The sequence below is a fragment of the Phoca vitulina genome, unplaced genomic scaffold, assembly GCF_004348235.1.
Source record: "Phoca vitulina isolate PV1807 unplaced genomic scaffold, GSC_HSeal_1.0 scaffold73, whole genome shotgun sequence".
Lineage (NCBI taxonomy): Eukaryota > Metazoa > Chordata > Mammalia > Carnivora > Phocidae > Phoca > Phoca vitulina.
In genome coordinates, this window is record NW_022589776.1 from 1716149 (window position 1) to 1730585 (window position 14437).

General features: G+C 37.4%; 1 protein-coding gene across 1 annotated transcript in view; it reads right to left on the bottom strand.

The window, feature by feature from the left end:
* ANKRD45 (ankyrin repeat domain 45) overlaps positions 1 to 14437 on the bottom strand; it is a 54197-nt gene that overhangs the window by 35856 nt on the left and 3904 nt on the right. The window contains exon 2 of the mRNA XM_032393393.1: positions 9350 to 9710. Coding sequence (XP_032249284.1) covers positions 9350 to 9695 — 346 coding nt within the window. The 5' untranslated portion in view covers positions 9696 to 9710. The remainder of the gene's footprint in view (positions 1 to 9349; positions 9711 to 14437) is intronic.

A 14437-nucleotide genomic window follows, 5' to 3' on the forward strand; every position in this document is an offset into this window, starting at 1 on the left:
TTCTATTAGTACTAATAGTAGATTCCCTTGGATTTAAATCTATATCCCTATGAATAATGAGAGTTTTATTTCTTTCACTCAAATTCTTATACCCAGCAGTTTGCTGGTAAATGTTTACCACTAGTTCTCTGGGGAGAAATCCCTGATTTGTACCATTAGCAATTTCCATGATATATACTCCTAACATGGCCAACTTCAACCTACCAATGTGATGTCAACCAATTTACAAAACCCCTGAAATTTTAACAATCAGCTGGCAAGAGCTGGTAAAAGCCAGCTCCAGCACATACTGTGTTATGTCTCTTATTTATTTTTCTTATCTTACTGCACTTGCTAGGACTGCCACTCTAGTCATTAATAAAAGCCATGATAGGGGTGCCTGGGTGGCTCAGTCGTTAAGCATCTGCCTTCGGCTCAGGTCATGATCCCAGGGTCCTGGGATCAAGCCCAGCATCGGGCTCCCTGCTCAGCGGGGAGTCTGCTTCTCCCTCTCCCACTCCCCCTGCTTGTGTTCCCTCTCTCACTGTCTCTCTCTCTCTCTGTCAAATAAATAAATAAATAAATAAATAAATAAATAAACAAACAAAAGCCATGGCAGGGATGCCTGGGTGGCTCAGTTGGTTAAGCATCTGCCTTCAGCTCAGGTCATGATCCCAAGGTCCTGAGATCGAGTCCCGCATCGGGCTCCTTGCTCAGCAGGAGCCTGCTTCTCCCTCTGCCTGCTGCTCCCCCTGCTTGTGCTCGCTCGCTCTCTGACAAATAAATAAATAAAATCTTATTTTTTAAAAAAAAGCCATGATAGTGAATATCATAGTCTTGTTTCTGACTTTATTTTTTTGAAAGATTTTACTTATTTTAGAGACAGAGATACCGACAGAGATAGTGACAGAGATGGCGACAGAGAGCACAAGCAGGGAGGAGAGGGAGAGGGGCTCCCTAATGAGCAGGAAGCAGGTAGCCCCACACGGGGCTCAATCCCAGGACCACTGGATCATGACCTGAGCCAAAGGCAGATGCTTAACTGACTGAGCTACCCAGGGGCCCCTTGTTTCTGACTTTAAAAAATGCTTCTAAGGATTCAATACTGAGGTGGCTGGGTGGCTGACGGTTAAGCGTCTGACTGTTGATCTCAGCTCAGGTCTTGATCTCAGGGTTGTGAGTCCAAGCCCCACATTGGGCTTCACGCCATACATACATACATACATACATAAATAATAAAGATTCAATACTAGGTAAGTTTGCTTCAGGTTTTTGATAGAGAGCCTTAAAATTAAGGAAGGTTTCTTCTATTTCTATTTCCCTAAAAGCATTCATCATGGATGAGTGCAACATCTTTTTCAAAAGACTCCCTACATCTTTTGAAATTATCATGTGGTTTTGTTCATTCAGTCCTTTAATGTAGTAAATTATACTAATATTTTTTTCTAATGTTAAAATCAACCTCTCATTAATGGACTAAACCCAACCCAGTACATTACATTTTGTAATATACAATCTAGATTCAATTTGTTAATATTTTATTTAAGATGTTTGCATCTTTGTTATTAAATGAGATTGGCCTATAAGTTTTCTTTCTACTACGGCCATTAAGCAGTTTTCCAACTCTCTTCCAATTCTCTGAACATTGTATAAGCCAGAGATTACCTTTTCCCTAAAAGTGCAATAAATCTTACCTTTTAAAATGTCTGAGCCCAGAGTTAGATGGAGGTGGGGGAAAGAGGCCTATTTTTATTACTTATTCATTTTTTCAAAATAACCATTGATCTAGTCAAGATTTCTATTTTTTTCTTGAATTAATTTTGGTAATTTATACTTTATAAGAAAATTGTCCATTTCATCCAAGTTTTCAAATGTATTGTCATAAAATTATTTATAATATTTTCTAATGATTTTTTTCTTCAAATTTTTATTTAAATTCTAGTTAGTTAATGTATAGCGTAATATTGGTTTCAGGAGTGGAATTCAGTGATTCATCACTTACATATAATACCCAGTGCTCATTACAACAAGTGCACTCCTTAATACCCATCACCCATCTAGCCCATCCCCCACTCACCTCCCTCCATCAACCTTCAGTTTGTTTTCTATGGTTAAGAGTCTCTTATGGTTTGTTTCCCTCTCTGTCTCTCTTTCTCCCCCTTCCCATTTGTTCATCTGTTTTGTTTCTTAAATTCCACATGAGTGAAATCATATGGTATTTGTGTTTCTCTGACTTATTTCACTAGCATAATACATCTAGTTCCATTCACATCATTGCAAATGGCAAGATTTCATCCTTTTTGGTGGCTGAGTAATATTTCATTTTATACACACACACACACACACACACACACACACACACACACACCACATCCTCTTTATCCATTCATCAGTCGATGGATGTAATGATTTTTTTAAGATTTTATTTATTTGAGAGAGAAAGGGTGAAAGAGAGCATGAGAGGGGAGAGGGTCAGAGAGAGAGCAGACTCCCTGCTGAGCTGGGAGCACAATGCGAGACTCGATCCTGGACTCCAGGATCATGACCTAAGCCAAAGGCACTTGCTCAACCAACTGAGCCACCCAGGTGCCCGATGTAATGATTTTTTAAGTCTTAGTTTTTCCTGTGTGTATGCTCCATCTTTTAAAATTGTAATTATTATTTATGCTCTCCACCTCTCTGATATTAACAAATATCAAAAATTATCAAATATTATCAAAGGTTTATCAATTCTGTCTTTTTCACTAAATTAGATTTTGGTTCATTGATCCTCTCTTTTCTTTATTTTCAATGTCATTACTTCACTTCTACTTTTTTCCTATTTTTCTTCTACTTTCTTTCGATTACTCAGATTTGGGGAGTTTTCAACCATTATTTTTTTTAATCAGTTCTCTTGCCCCTCCCTCTCCCTTTGCCTCTGAGACTCCCATAAAGCAAATATTGTTTTGCTTGCTAGTATCCTATTCTCTTTTTCTAACTCCTTGAGTTAAATGCCTTGCTTATAATTTTCAATGTTTCTTATATTCTAATATATGTGTTAAACTAGAATTTTTTTTTAAGATTTTTTATTTATTTATTTGCCAGAGAAAGAGAGAGGGAGAGTACAAGCAGGGGGAGTGGCAGGCAGAGGGAGAAGCAAGCTCCTCGCTGAGCAAGGAGCCAGATGTGGGACTCAATCCCAGGATCCTGAGATCATGACCTGAGCCAAAGGCAGACACTTAACCATCTGAGCCACCCAGGTGCCCTAAACTAGAATTTTAATTTTAGTTTTAGTCCACAGGTCTGACATAGAGTGATCCTGTTGTCACTTAAATATTTCATAAGTTCTAGTGTATCTTCTCTGACCCAGAGATGATTGAAAGTGTGCTTTTGTTTCCAAAATTATACAGGATTTTCAGTTATCTTTTTGTTACTATTTTCTAATCTTATTTTATTTTGGTCAGAGAACAAAGACTACATGCTGTAGATCCTTTGATATTTGTTGAGACTTTATGGACTTACTTGTGATCAATTTTTTTAAATATTCCATGTGAACATGAAGAAAATGTATATTCCCTATTTGCTGGAGGTCATTTTTTTCTTTTATTTTCTAAAATGACCATGTAATATATTTGCAATCTGAAAAAAAAAAAAGTGACCAAATAAAAAGAGCTAATTAGATCATGACAGCAAAACTAAAAAAATCTTCAAAGGAAAGAGATAACAATATTATTATTAAGCAATTACTGTATATCAGCTTACTATGTGCCAACTACTATGATAAGATATTTATATTTACTATCTTATTTAATCCTTACAACATCCTTTAAGGAAAAAACAACTATTATTCCCATTTTTCAGATGAAGAAACAGAAGCACAAAAAGATTAGGTAACTTGCCCAAGTCATACAGCTAATTAAGAGTGAAGTCTGTGAGGATGCCTGGGTGGCAGCTGGTTAAGCATCTGACTCTTGATTTCAGCTCAGGTCATGATCTCAGAGTCATGAGATCGAACCCAGCAGTGGGCCCCGTGCTGAGTGTGGAGCCTGCTTAAGGTTCTCTCTCCCCAAGGGACAGGTCTATTTGAACAAATTATAGCTGAGAACTTCCCTAATCTGGGGAAGGAAACAGGCATTCAAGTCCAGGAGGTACAGAGAACCCCCCTCAAAATCAATAAAAATAGGTCAAAACCTTGACGTATAATAGTAAAGCTTGCATTCATGCATTTCAAAGATAAAGAGAATATCCTGAAAGCAGCTCGGAACATGAGGTCCTTAACCTACAAGGGTAGAAACATAAGGCTGGCAGGAGACCTGTGCCCAGGGACCTGGCAGGCTAGAAAGGAATGGCATGACATATTCAATGTGCTAAACTGGAAAAATGTGCAGCCCAGAATTCTTTATCCAACAAGGTTGTCATTCCGAATGAAGGAGAGATAAAGAGGTTCCAGGACAAACAAAAACTAAAGGAATTTGTGAACATTAAACCAGCCCTGCAAGAAATATTAAAGGGGGTCCTTTCAGTGGAGGGAGAGCCCAAAATTAACAAAGACCAGAAAGGAACGCAGACAATCACAGGAACAGTGACTTTACAGGTAACACAATGGCACTAACTTCATATCTTTCAATAATTATTCTGAATGTAAATGGAGTAAATGTTCCAATCAAAAGATATACACTATCAGAATGGATTAATAAAAAAAGACCCATCTTATATGCTGCTTACAAGAGACTCATGTTAGACCCAAAGACAGCTCCACGTTGAAAGTGAGGGGGTAGAGAACCATTTATCATGCCAATGGACATCAAAAGAAAGCTGGAATAGCCATCCTTATATCAGACAAACTAGATTTTAAGCCAAAGACTGTAATAAGAAGGACACTATATCATAATAAAAGTGTCTATCTAACAAGAAGATCTAACAATTGTAAATATTTATGCCCCTAACTTGGAAGCAGCCAAATATATAAACCAATTAATAACAAAATTAAAGAAATTCATTGATAATAATACAATAATAGTAGGGGACTTCAACACCTCACTCTCAGCAATGGACAGATCATCTAAGCAGAAGATCAACAAGGAAACAAGGACTTTGAATGACACACTGGACCAGATGGACTTAACAGATATATTCTGTTAAATATATTCAGAGCATTTCATCCTAAAGCAGTAGAATACATATTCTTCTCGAGTGCACATGGAACACTGTCCAGAATAGATCACATACTGAGTCACAAATCAGGTCTCAACCAGTATAAAAAGATTGAGATTATAACATGCAAATTTTCAGACCACAATACTTTAAAACTTGAAGTCAACCATAAGAAAAAATTTGGAAGGACCACAAATACATAGAGATTAAAGAGCATCCTACTAAAGAATGAATGGGTTAACCAGGATCCATGGAGGCAAATGAAAATGAAAACACGACAGTTCAGAACCTTTGGGATGTAACAAAGGTGGTCCTAAGAGAGAAATATATTGCAATACGGGCCTTTCTCAAAAAATAAGAAAATCCTCAAATACACAACCTAACATTACACCTAGATCTGGAAAAAGAACAGCAAATAAAGCCTAAATCCAGCAAGAAAAGAGAAATAATAAAGATTAGGGCAGAAATCAATGATATAGAAATAAAAACAATAGAACAGATCAACAAAATTAGGATCTGGTTCTTTGAAAGAATTAATAAGATCAATAAATTCCAGGGTGCCTGGGTGGCTCAGTCAGTTAAGCATCTGGCTTCATCTCAGGTCATGATCCCACAGTCCTGGGATTGAGCCTTGCATTGGGGTTCCTGCTCAGCAGGGAGCCTGCTTCTCCATCTCCCTCTGCCTCCTCCCCCCGTTCATGCTCTGTCTCTGTCTCTGTCTCTCTCTCAAATAAATAAAATCTTAAAAAAAAAAAAAGAGCAATAAACTCCTAGCCAGACTTATCAAAAAGAAGAGAGAAAGGACCCAAATAAATAAAATCATGAATGAAAGAGGAGAGATCACAACCAACACCAAAGAAATACAAACAATTATAAGAGAATATTATAAGCAATCATATGCCAACAAATTAGGCAATCTGGAAAAATGGATGCATTCCTAGAAACACATAAACTACCAAAACTGAAACAGGAAGAAATAGAAAACCTGAACAGACCCATAACCAACAAAGAAACTGAATCAGTAATCAAAAATCTCCCAACAAACAGGAGTCCAAGGCTGGATGGCTTCCCAGGCGAATTCTACTAAACACTGAAAGAATTAATACCTATTCTGAAACTGTTTCAAAAAATAGAAATGGAAGGAAAACTTCCAAACTCATTCTGTGAGGCTAGCATTACTCTGATCCCAAAACCAGATAACGACCACACCAAAAAGGAGAATTACAGACCAATATGCTTGATGAATATGAATGCAAAAATTCTCACCAAGATACTAGCTAAAAAAACATTAAAAGGATTATTCACCACGACCAAGTGGGATTTATTCCTGGGCTGCAAGGGTGGTTCAACATCTGCAAATCAATCAATGTGATACACCACATTAATAAAAGAAAGGACAAGAACCATATGATCCTCTCAAAAGATGCAGAAAAAAGCATTTGACAAAATACAGCATCCTTTTTTCAGAAAAACTCTCCACAGCGTAGGGATAGAGGGAACATACCTCAATATCATAAAAGCCATATACGAAAAACCCACAGTGAATATCATCCTCAATGGGGAAAAACTGAGAGCTTTTTCCCCCAAGGTCAGGAACACGACAGGGACGTCCACTCCCACCACTACTGTTCAACATAGTACTAGAAGTCCTAGCCTCAGCAATTCAACAACAAAAAGAAATAAAAGGCATCCAAACTGGCAAAGAAGTCAAACTTTCACTCTTAGCAGACAACATGATACTCTATGTAGAAAACCCAAAAGATTCCAGCAAATAATTGCTAGAACTGACACCGGAATTCGGCAAAGTCGCAGGATATAAAATCAATGCACAGAAGTCAGTTGTATTTCTATACACTAACAATGAGGCAGAAGAAAGAGAAATCAAGGAATCAATCCCATTTACATTTTCACCAAAAACAATAAGATACCTAGGAATAAGCCTAACCAAAGAGGTAAAGGATCTGTACTCTGAAAACTACAGAACACTTATGAAAGAAATTGAGGAAGACACAAAGAAATGGGAAAACATTCCATGTTCATGGATTGGAAGAACAAATATTGTTAAAATGTCTATGCTACCCAAAACAATCTACACATTCCATGCAATCCCTATCAAAATACCAACAACATTTTTCACAGAGCTGGAACAAACAATCTTAAAATTTGTATGGAACCAGAAAAGACCCCGAATAGCCAAAGTAATGTTGAAAAAGAAAACCAAAGCTGCAGGCATCACAATTCTGGACTTTAAGCTGTATTACAAAGTTGTAATCATCAAGACAGTACGGTACTGGCACAAAAACAGACACATAGATCAATGGAACAGAATAGAGAACCCAGAAATGGACCCTCAACTCTATGGTCAATTAATCTCTGACAAAGCAGGAAAGAATATCCAATGGAAAAAAAAACAGTGTCTTCAACAAATGGTGTTGGGAAAATTGGACAGCCACATGCAGAAGAATGAAACTGGACCACTTTCTTACACCATACACAAAAATAAACTCTAAATGGATACCTAAATGGCAAATCCATCCTAATCCTAGAGAACACAGGCAGCAACCTCTGTGACCTTGGCCACAGCCACTTCTTGCTAGACATGTTTCCAAAGGCAAGAGAAACAAAAGCAAACTGAACTATTGAGACTTTATCAAGATAAAAAGCTTTTGCACAGCAAAGGAAACAGTCGACAAAACTAAAAGGCAACCTACAGAATGGGAGAAGATATTTGCAATGTATTATCAGACAAAGAGCTAGTACCCAAAATCTATAAAAAACCTATCACACTCAACACCCAAAAAACAAAAAATCCAGTCAAGAAATGGGCAGAAGACATGAACAGACATTTCTCCAGAGAAGACATACAATGGCCAACAGACACACAAAAAAATGTTCAACATCACTTGGCATCAGGAAAATACAAATCAAAACCACAATGAGATACCACCTCATACCAGTCAGAATGGCCAAAATTAACAAGTCAGGAAACGACAGATGTTGGCGAGGATGCGGAGAAAGGGGAACCCTTTTACACTGTTGGTGGGAATGCAAGCTGGTGCAGCTACTCTGGAAGAGTATGGAGGTTCTTCAAAAAGTTAAAATTAGAGCTACCCAGGATGCCTGGGTGGCTCAGTTGGTTAAGAGTGTGCCTTCAGCAGGTCATGATCTCAGGGTTCCTGGATGGAGCCCCATGTTGGGCTCCCTGCTCCATGGGGAGTCTGCTTCTCCTTCCGGCTCTCCCTCTCTCAATCTCTCTCTCTCTCTCTCTCTCTCTATCAAATAAATAAATAAAATCCTTAAAAAAATAGAGCTACCCTGTGACCCAGCAATTGCACTACTAGGTATTTATCCAAAGGATATAACCATAGTGATTTGAAGGGGCACATGCACCCCAATGTTTACAGCAGCAATGCCCACAATAACCAGAATATGGAAAGAGTGCAGATGTCCATTGACAGACGAATAGGTAAAGAAGAGGTATATATATATATACCACCTCTTCTATATATATATATATAAATGTGTCCACACACACAGTGGAATATTACTCAGCCATCAAAAAGAACGAAATCTTGCCATTTGCAACGATGTGGATGGAACTAGAGGGTATTATGCTAAGTGAAATAAATCAGAGAAAGACAAATACCATATGATTTCACTCTTATGTGGAATTTAGGAAACAGAGGAACATAGGGGAAGGGAAGGAAAAATAAAATAAGATGAAAACAGAGAGGGAGGCAAAGCATAAGAGACTCTTAACTCTAGGAAACAAACAGGGTTGCTGGAGGGCAGGTGGGTGGGGGAATGGGGTAACTGGGTGATGGGCATTAAGGAGGGCATGTGATATAATGAGCACTGGGTGTTACATGCAACTGATGAATCACTAAATTCTACTTCTGAAACTAATAATATAGTATGTTAATTAAATTGAATTTAAATTAAAAAAAGATTCTCTCTCTCCCTCTGCCCCTCTCCCCACCCCCACTCACACATGCACATGCAGGCTCTCTCTCAAAAAAAAAAAAAAAAAAAAACAGAGTGAAGTCTGTGTACGTAACTACTATGCTATACTATATCAACATGTATACACATGCTCACACATTCATATATATGTATACTATATATAATATATGCAAAATATAAAGCAGGCACATCAAATTTATCCAACTTTAGAGATGGTACATAGCATCTTTAGGTAGTCATAAGTAATATCGATGAGAGAAAAAAGACAAAATACCTCTGGTGGTTTTTTCATTCAGGTTCACACCATATTTTGCCAAAGCTCTAATCACATGACTTTGCCCAGCCATGCAAGCTGCATACAACAAATTTCTCCCAACGATGTCTTCTTCCAAGAGGAGCTGCATGGCCTGTTCATGATGAGGGTTCTTAGGATCCTCAAAAATCTTCTGCAAACCTTCTACATCCCCTGTGAGAGCAGGTTGTAAGAGAGGATTAAGAGTGGCCGTTTCCTCTGGTTCTTTCGCTTCTTCTTCATCTTCTTCTTCTTCATCGTCTTCTTGCTGTGAGAAAAATACTGATTTTTCTGAACTCTCTGATTCTGGAGGTCCTTCTGGCTCCATTAACTCCCAAAATACCTGAAGCCAAGAAAAAGTAATAGTAATCTACTCAAACAAATCAGTATTTGTTTATCTGCTTATTTCATCAGTCAACTGACAATATAGATGGGATAAAAATACTTAACTGGTTGAAAATAATTATAAGACGCTTACTTCATCCCGCAATCAATAAAGTTTATTGTGCACCTACTATAAATGAGCACACTGCCTGAATATATACTAAAATGCTGAATGTGTGATATAAACAATAAATGCAACAGGAACAGAAGAAGCAGATCAATGTGGCTAGATTTATTAGGAAAAGATTGAAAGAGAATGCTAAAGAGATTCACCTGCCTAAACAAGGGTTCATGCTGGGGAAAACTGAGAAATACAGAGGGATTACTGGAGCCAGATTAAAACTTTAAAACTTAGGCACTGACATTTAGACAGAATTATTCATTCAGTGATGCTTACTGAAAGCTTACTAATGTACTAAGTGCTGTGTAGCCACTATGTAAATTACAAAGAAGAATCAAATTTATTTCCTGCCCTCAATGACTTATTATTTTAAGGGAGAAAATATGACATGCACAAAATAAGTGTGATAAAAGGTAACAAGTGCTAAATATCATAAGACATGAGGTATGCTATGGGAGTTCAGAAGGGATGAGATTAATCCCAGGCACAATTAATCAAGGAATTCGTTGTGCTCAGTCTAGCAGAACACATATTAAACTGGTAATGATTCAGAGAAGAGTAGCATAGTCCCCTTCATATGTATAAGAATGTTTGTAGCATCACTGTTCATAACAGCAAAAATCCTGGGCAGGAAAACAAAGCCCAAGAACAGGAGTATAAACTGTAGCAAAGTCACACAAAATAGTATATAGTAGTTAAAATGAATAAATTATAGTGATACCATGTGGTAGGCAGCTTCTAACAGGGCTCCCAGTGACTCTTACCCTGTCTCCTGGTATTCATACCCTTGTGTAATTCCTGCCCCTGAATGCAGCCTGGACATAGTGACTTTCTTCTAATGAAAATACAGCAACAGTGATGGGATGTCATTTCCACAATTCAGTTATAGCAGACTGTGACTTTGCCTTGTTGGTATTCTCTCCCTGGCTCTTCTTATGTAATATGATGGAGAGGGCCACCTTTCAAGGAACAGAAGGCAACCCCTGGCCAGCAGCCAATAAGGAATGGAAGCCCTCAATCCATTAGCTCATGAGGAACTTAACTCTGCCAACAACCACTGAATGAGTTTGGAAGTGGATCAGCCCCAGTTGAACCTTGAGATGACTGCAGTCGCAGGCAACACCTTGACTGTGTCTTCATGAGAGATGCCAAAATGAAAGATCTAGCTAAGCTGTGCCCAAGAAACTGGGAGATAAGGAATGTGTGCCATTTTGAAGCTACCACATTTGGGGGTAATTTGTCACACAGCAATAAATAACTGAAGCACACAATATGAATGAATCTTAGCAATATAATATTAATGGGAAAAAGTAGATCCAAAAGATTATATATATCAAGATATATTTTTGTAAAGTTCAAAGCAATTAAAATTGACATTTTAGGAATGCAAATAGACTCAGTAACACTATTTTTTAAAAAAGAAGAAAAGCAAGATTCAACATAAGATTCAGGATCATGTTTGTGGCAGGAGCGTGGGGGAAGACACAGGAAATGGGATAAATGGATTCATATATTTAGTAAAAAAAAAAAAAAATACAGCATTTAAGCTGGGCCATAAAGAATGGGCAAGATTTGGTCATTCAGAAGTCAGAAGGAAGGGCAATCTAGTTAGACAGAATAACATCTCTATCTACATAACCCTACATTAATCTCTACCTTTACTAAACGTGTATACTTGTAAGCTGTTGAAGTTAGGAATTCTTTGATTATAGATAACAGAAAAATAGTAAGATTGACTTTTAAAAGTAAAAGATTATTTTTTCACATAACAAGAAATTTAAAGGTGGAGATGGTTCAGCAGCTCAAAAATACAGACGCAAGCTCTTTCTACCTTTCTATTCCATCATAGTGTGTAAGACTTTCATCATCATGGCTATTGCCTCATAGTGACAAGAGGGCTGTCATAACTCCTGGCATCACATCTGCATTTGTGGCAGGAAAAAGAGAGAATCCTCCAGAGGATAGCTATGCCTTTTTAAAAGGAAAGCAAAACAAAATCTTTCCTGACAAGCCCTAACAAAGGCCAGATTGTATCCCTATATTTAAAAGAAGAAAAAAAAAAAAAGCAAGTTTCTCAATTTTCCTGCCTTTATAATAGAAGCAAGCAAGGTAGATGAGGTTGGGAATGGGAGTTGTTAGCCAATCAGCCATGACTCCACCATAAGATTTGGCCCAAACTTTATCTTTGAAATTGTTTCATTTAATTCCCTTCATTTTACAGAATAAATATGGAAAAAACATCCTTTTGAGTGCTAGCATCTAACTTTCCACCCTCCTAACACACACACACACACACACACACACACACACACACTTTCTTAAAGAATCCCTATCTCCATTTTAGAGATTTCTAGTGGAAGATAAAGCTAACTTCCCACTATATAAGCCAAAGGCAAAATCCTCCTCCTCTCCATCTCAGCACAAGGTTGGGGGCAAGAAAATAAATTAGCTCTGCCAATCAGGTGCTCAATCCTAGGATCTTGACACTTTTTCTGCTGTTGTTTTTAATCATTTCATTTTCTCATTCACATACAACATTGTATTAGTTTAAGGTATGCAACATAATAATTTGATCTATGTATATATTATAAAATGATTATCACGGTAAGTTAACTCCATCACCCCACATAATTACAAAACTTTTTTTCTTGTGATGCAAACTTTTAAGATCTAATCTCTTAGCAACTTTCAAATACAATACAGTATTGTATTTAATTCAATGCAGTATTGTTAACTATAGTCATTATGCTGTACAGTGCATTCCCAAAACATATTTATCCTATAATTGGAAGTTTTTACATTTTGACCCTCTTTACCCATTTCACCTACCCCTAACTCCACGGTGGCTCTGGCAACCACCAATCTGTTCTCTGTATCTGTGAGTTAAGTTTTTTAGCTTTCAAAATAAATGACCAGGATCTTGACACTTGAACAAGGGACACAGGAACATGAGGCTAGTTGAAGGTCATTCATCAAGGTGACAGCAAGGGTGTACTGATCAAACTTCCTGCTATGAGAACATGCTGTGGTTCTTGTGGTCTGACCCTCCAGAGCTCCCTTGGTTCCTGTTCGTTTCCAGGCTCCTCATGATCATGCGAGCCCCTGTTATAGTACTCAGACACAGCTGTCTTCCCTAAAATCTGATCTCCCCTTCTTTAGGAACAGAACCCCATTCTCTTTTTTTTAACCACACATTTTTTAAAAACCTATATTTATATTGGGATAAAACTACTTCCCAGTCTCTCTTGCAGCATGATGTGGCCATATGTCCAAATAGTAGACCTAAGATGTAAGTAGTCATGTAGTATACAACTTCTAGGAAAGTGTAATTCCTTCTCACTGGATTGCAAGCATGATGACTAGAGCTTGCACAGCTAATTTAGACCATGAGGTGGATGTCCTGTCCAAATACATATATATTGTTTAATATATTGTATTACACATAGTATAAATTATTTTTATTGTATTATATAGTATATATTAGTGTATATCTTATTTCAATTTTATATATGTAAATATATATATACATATATATATCTTCTACTAATAAGGTAACCAACCAAATAACTTATTGGCAGTGGTAATGGACACTTGGACACTGTTGTCCTGGGTACATTGCATATATGGGGTATACCTGCATGTATATCATTAACCAAAATACTATTTATCCTTACTACATGTAATATACTGAAGTTTTTATTCCCATTATGTATTTTTTAAATTTTTCATTTTTTAAGTAATCTCTACACCCAACGTGGGGCTCAAACTCAGGACCCTGAGATCAAGAGTCACATGCTCTACCGACTGAGCCAGCCAGGCGTGCCTATTCCCATTACATTTTTTAAGGCTGGTGCAACCCACCAAATTGATTTCATGATCCGCCATTGGGGCACAAGTCACACTGTGAAAAAACATTAGTTTTGAATAACCTCTCTGGAACTATACCAGGAAATCGACAAGAGAGAATTTAACAGAAGTTAGACAGCAGGTGTTTATGGTTAATAGCTTGGGTGACATATGTTTCAATGGACCCAGGGCAGTTCCAGTTACATCTGTTCCCCTGCTGTAATTTTTAATAGCATCCTCTTACTCTCAAAGGTGTCTATCATTACCACACAATAAATGGTTTCATCACCCTATTAATAACATTGTGATCTTCTGGAACATATCTGCTATAGATATCCATATTCAAACCTTAGAGAACAGAGGCAGAATATGCTTAAAATGCCTTTCCTCACCGGCCTAGTGGGGGCCCAGACATGAGACCTTGAAGATACTGAGAAAATCCTATTTACATCTCATACATATTCCTATTACTAGGCCTAGAATAATGTTTTTTTCCTCCTCCGTTCCTACTCTCCAAATCCTATTTAGGCCAACCTATAAACCTATTTTCTTCCTAAAGCTTCCCTTGACTCCTCTCTAGAATGCACATGGGCCTCTCCCTCCTATGATCTTCAAAGGCCATTATATATAGTCTATATATATATAGACTTACCAAGGATGGTATTACATTATTTTCTATTTGTTTCAAGTATAGAAGACATCTACTTAATTAGATTATA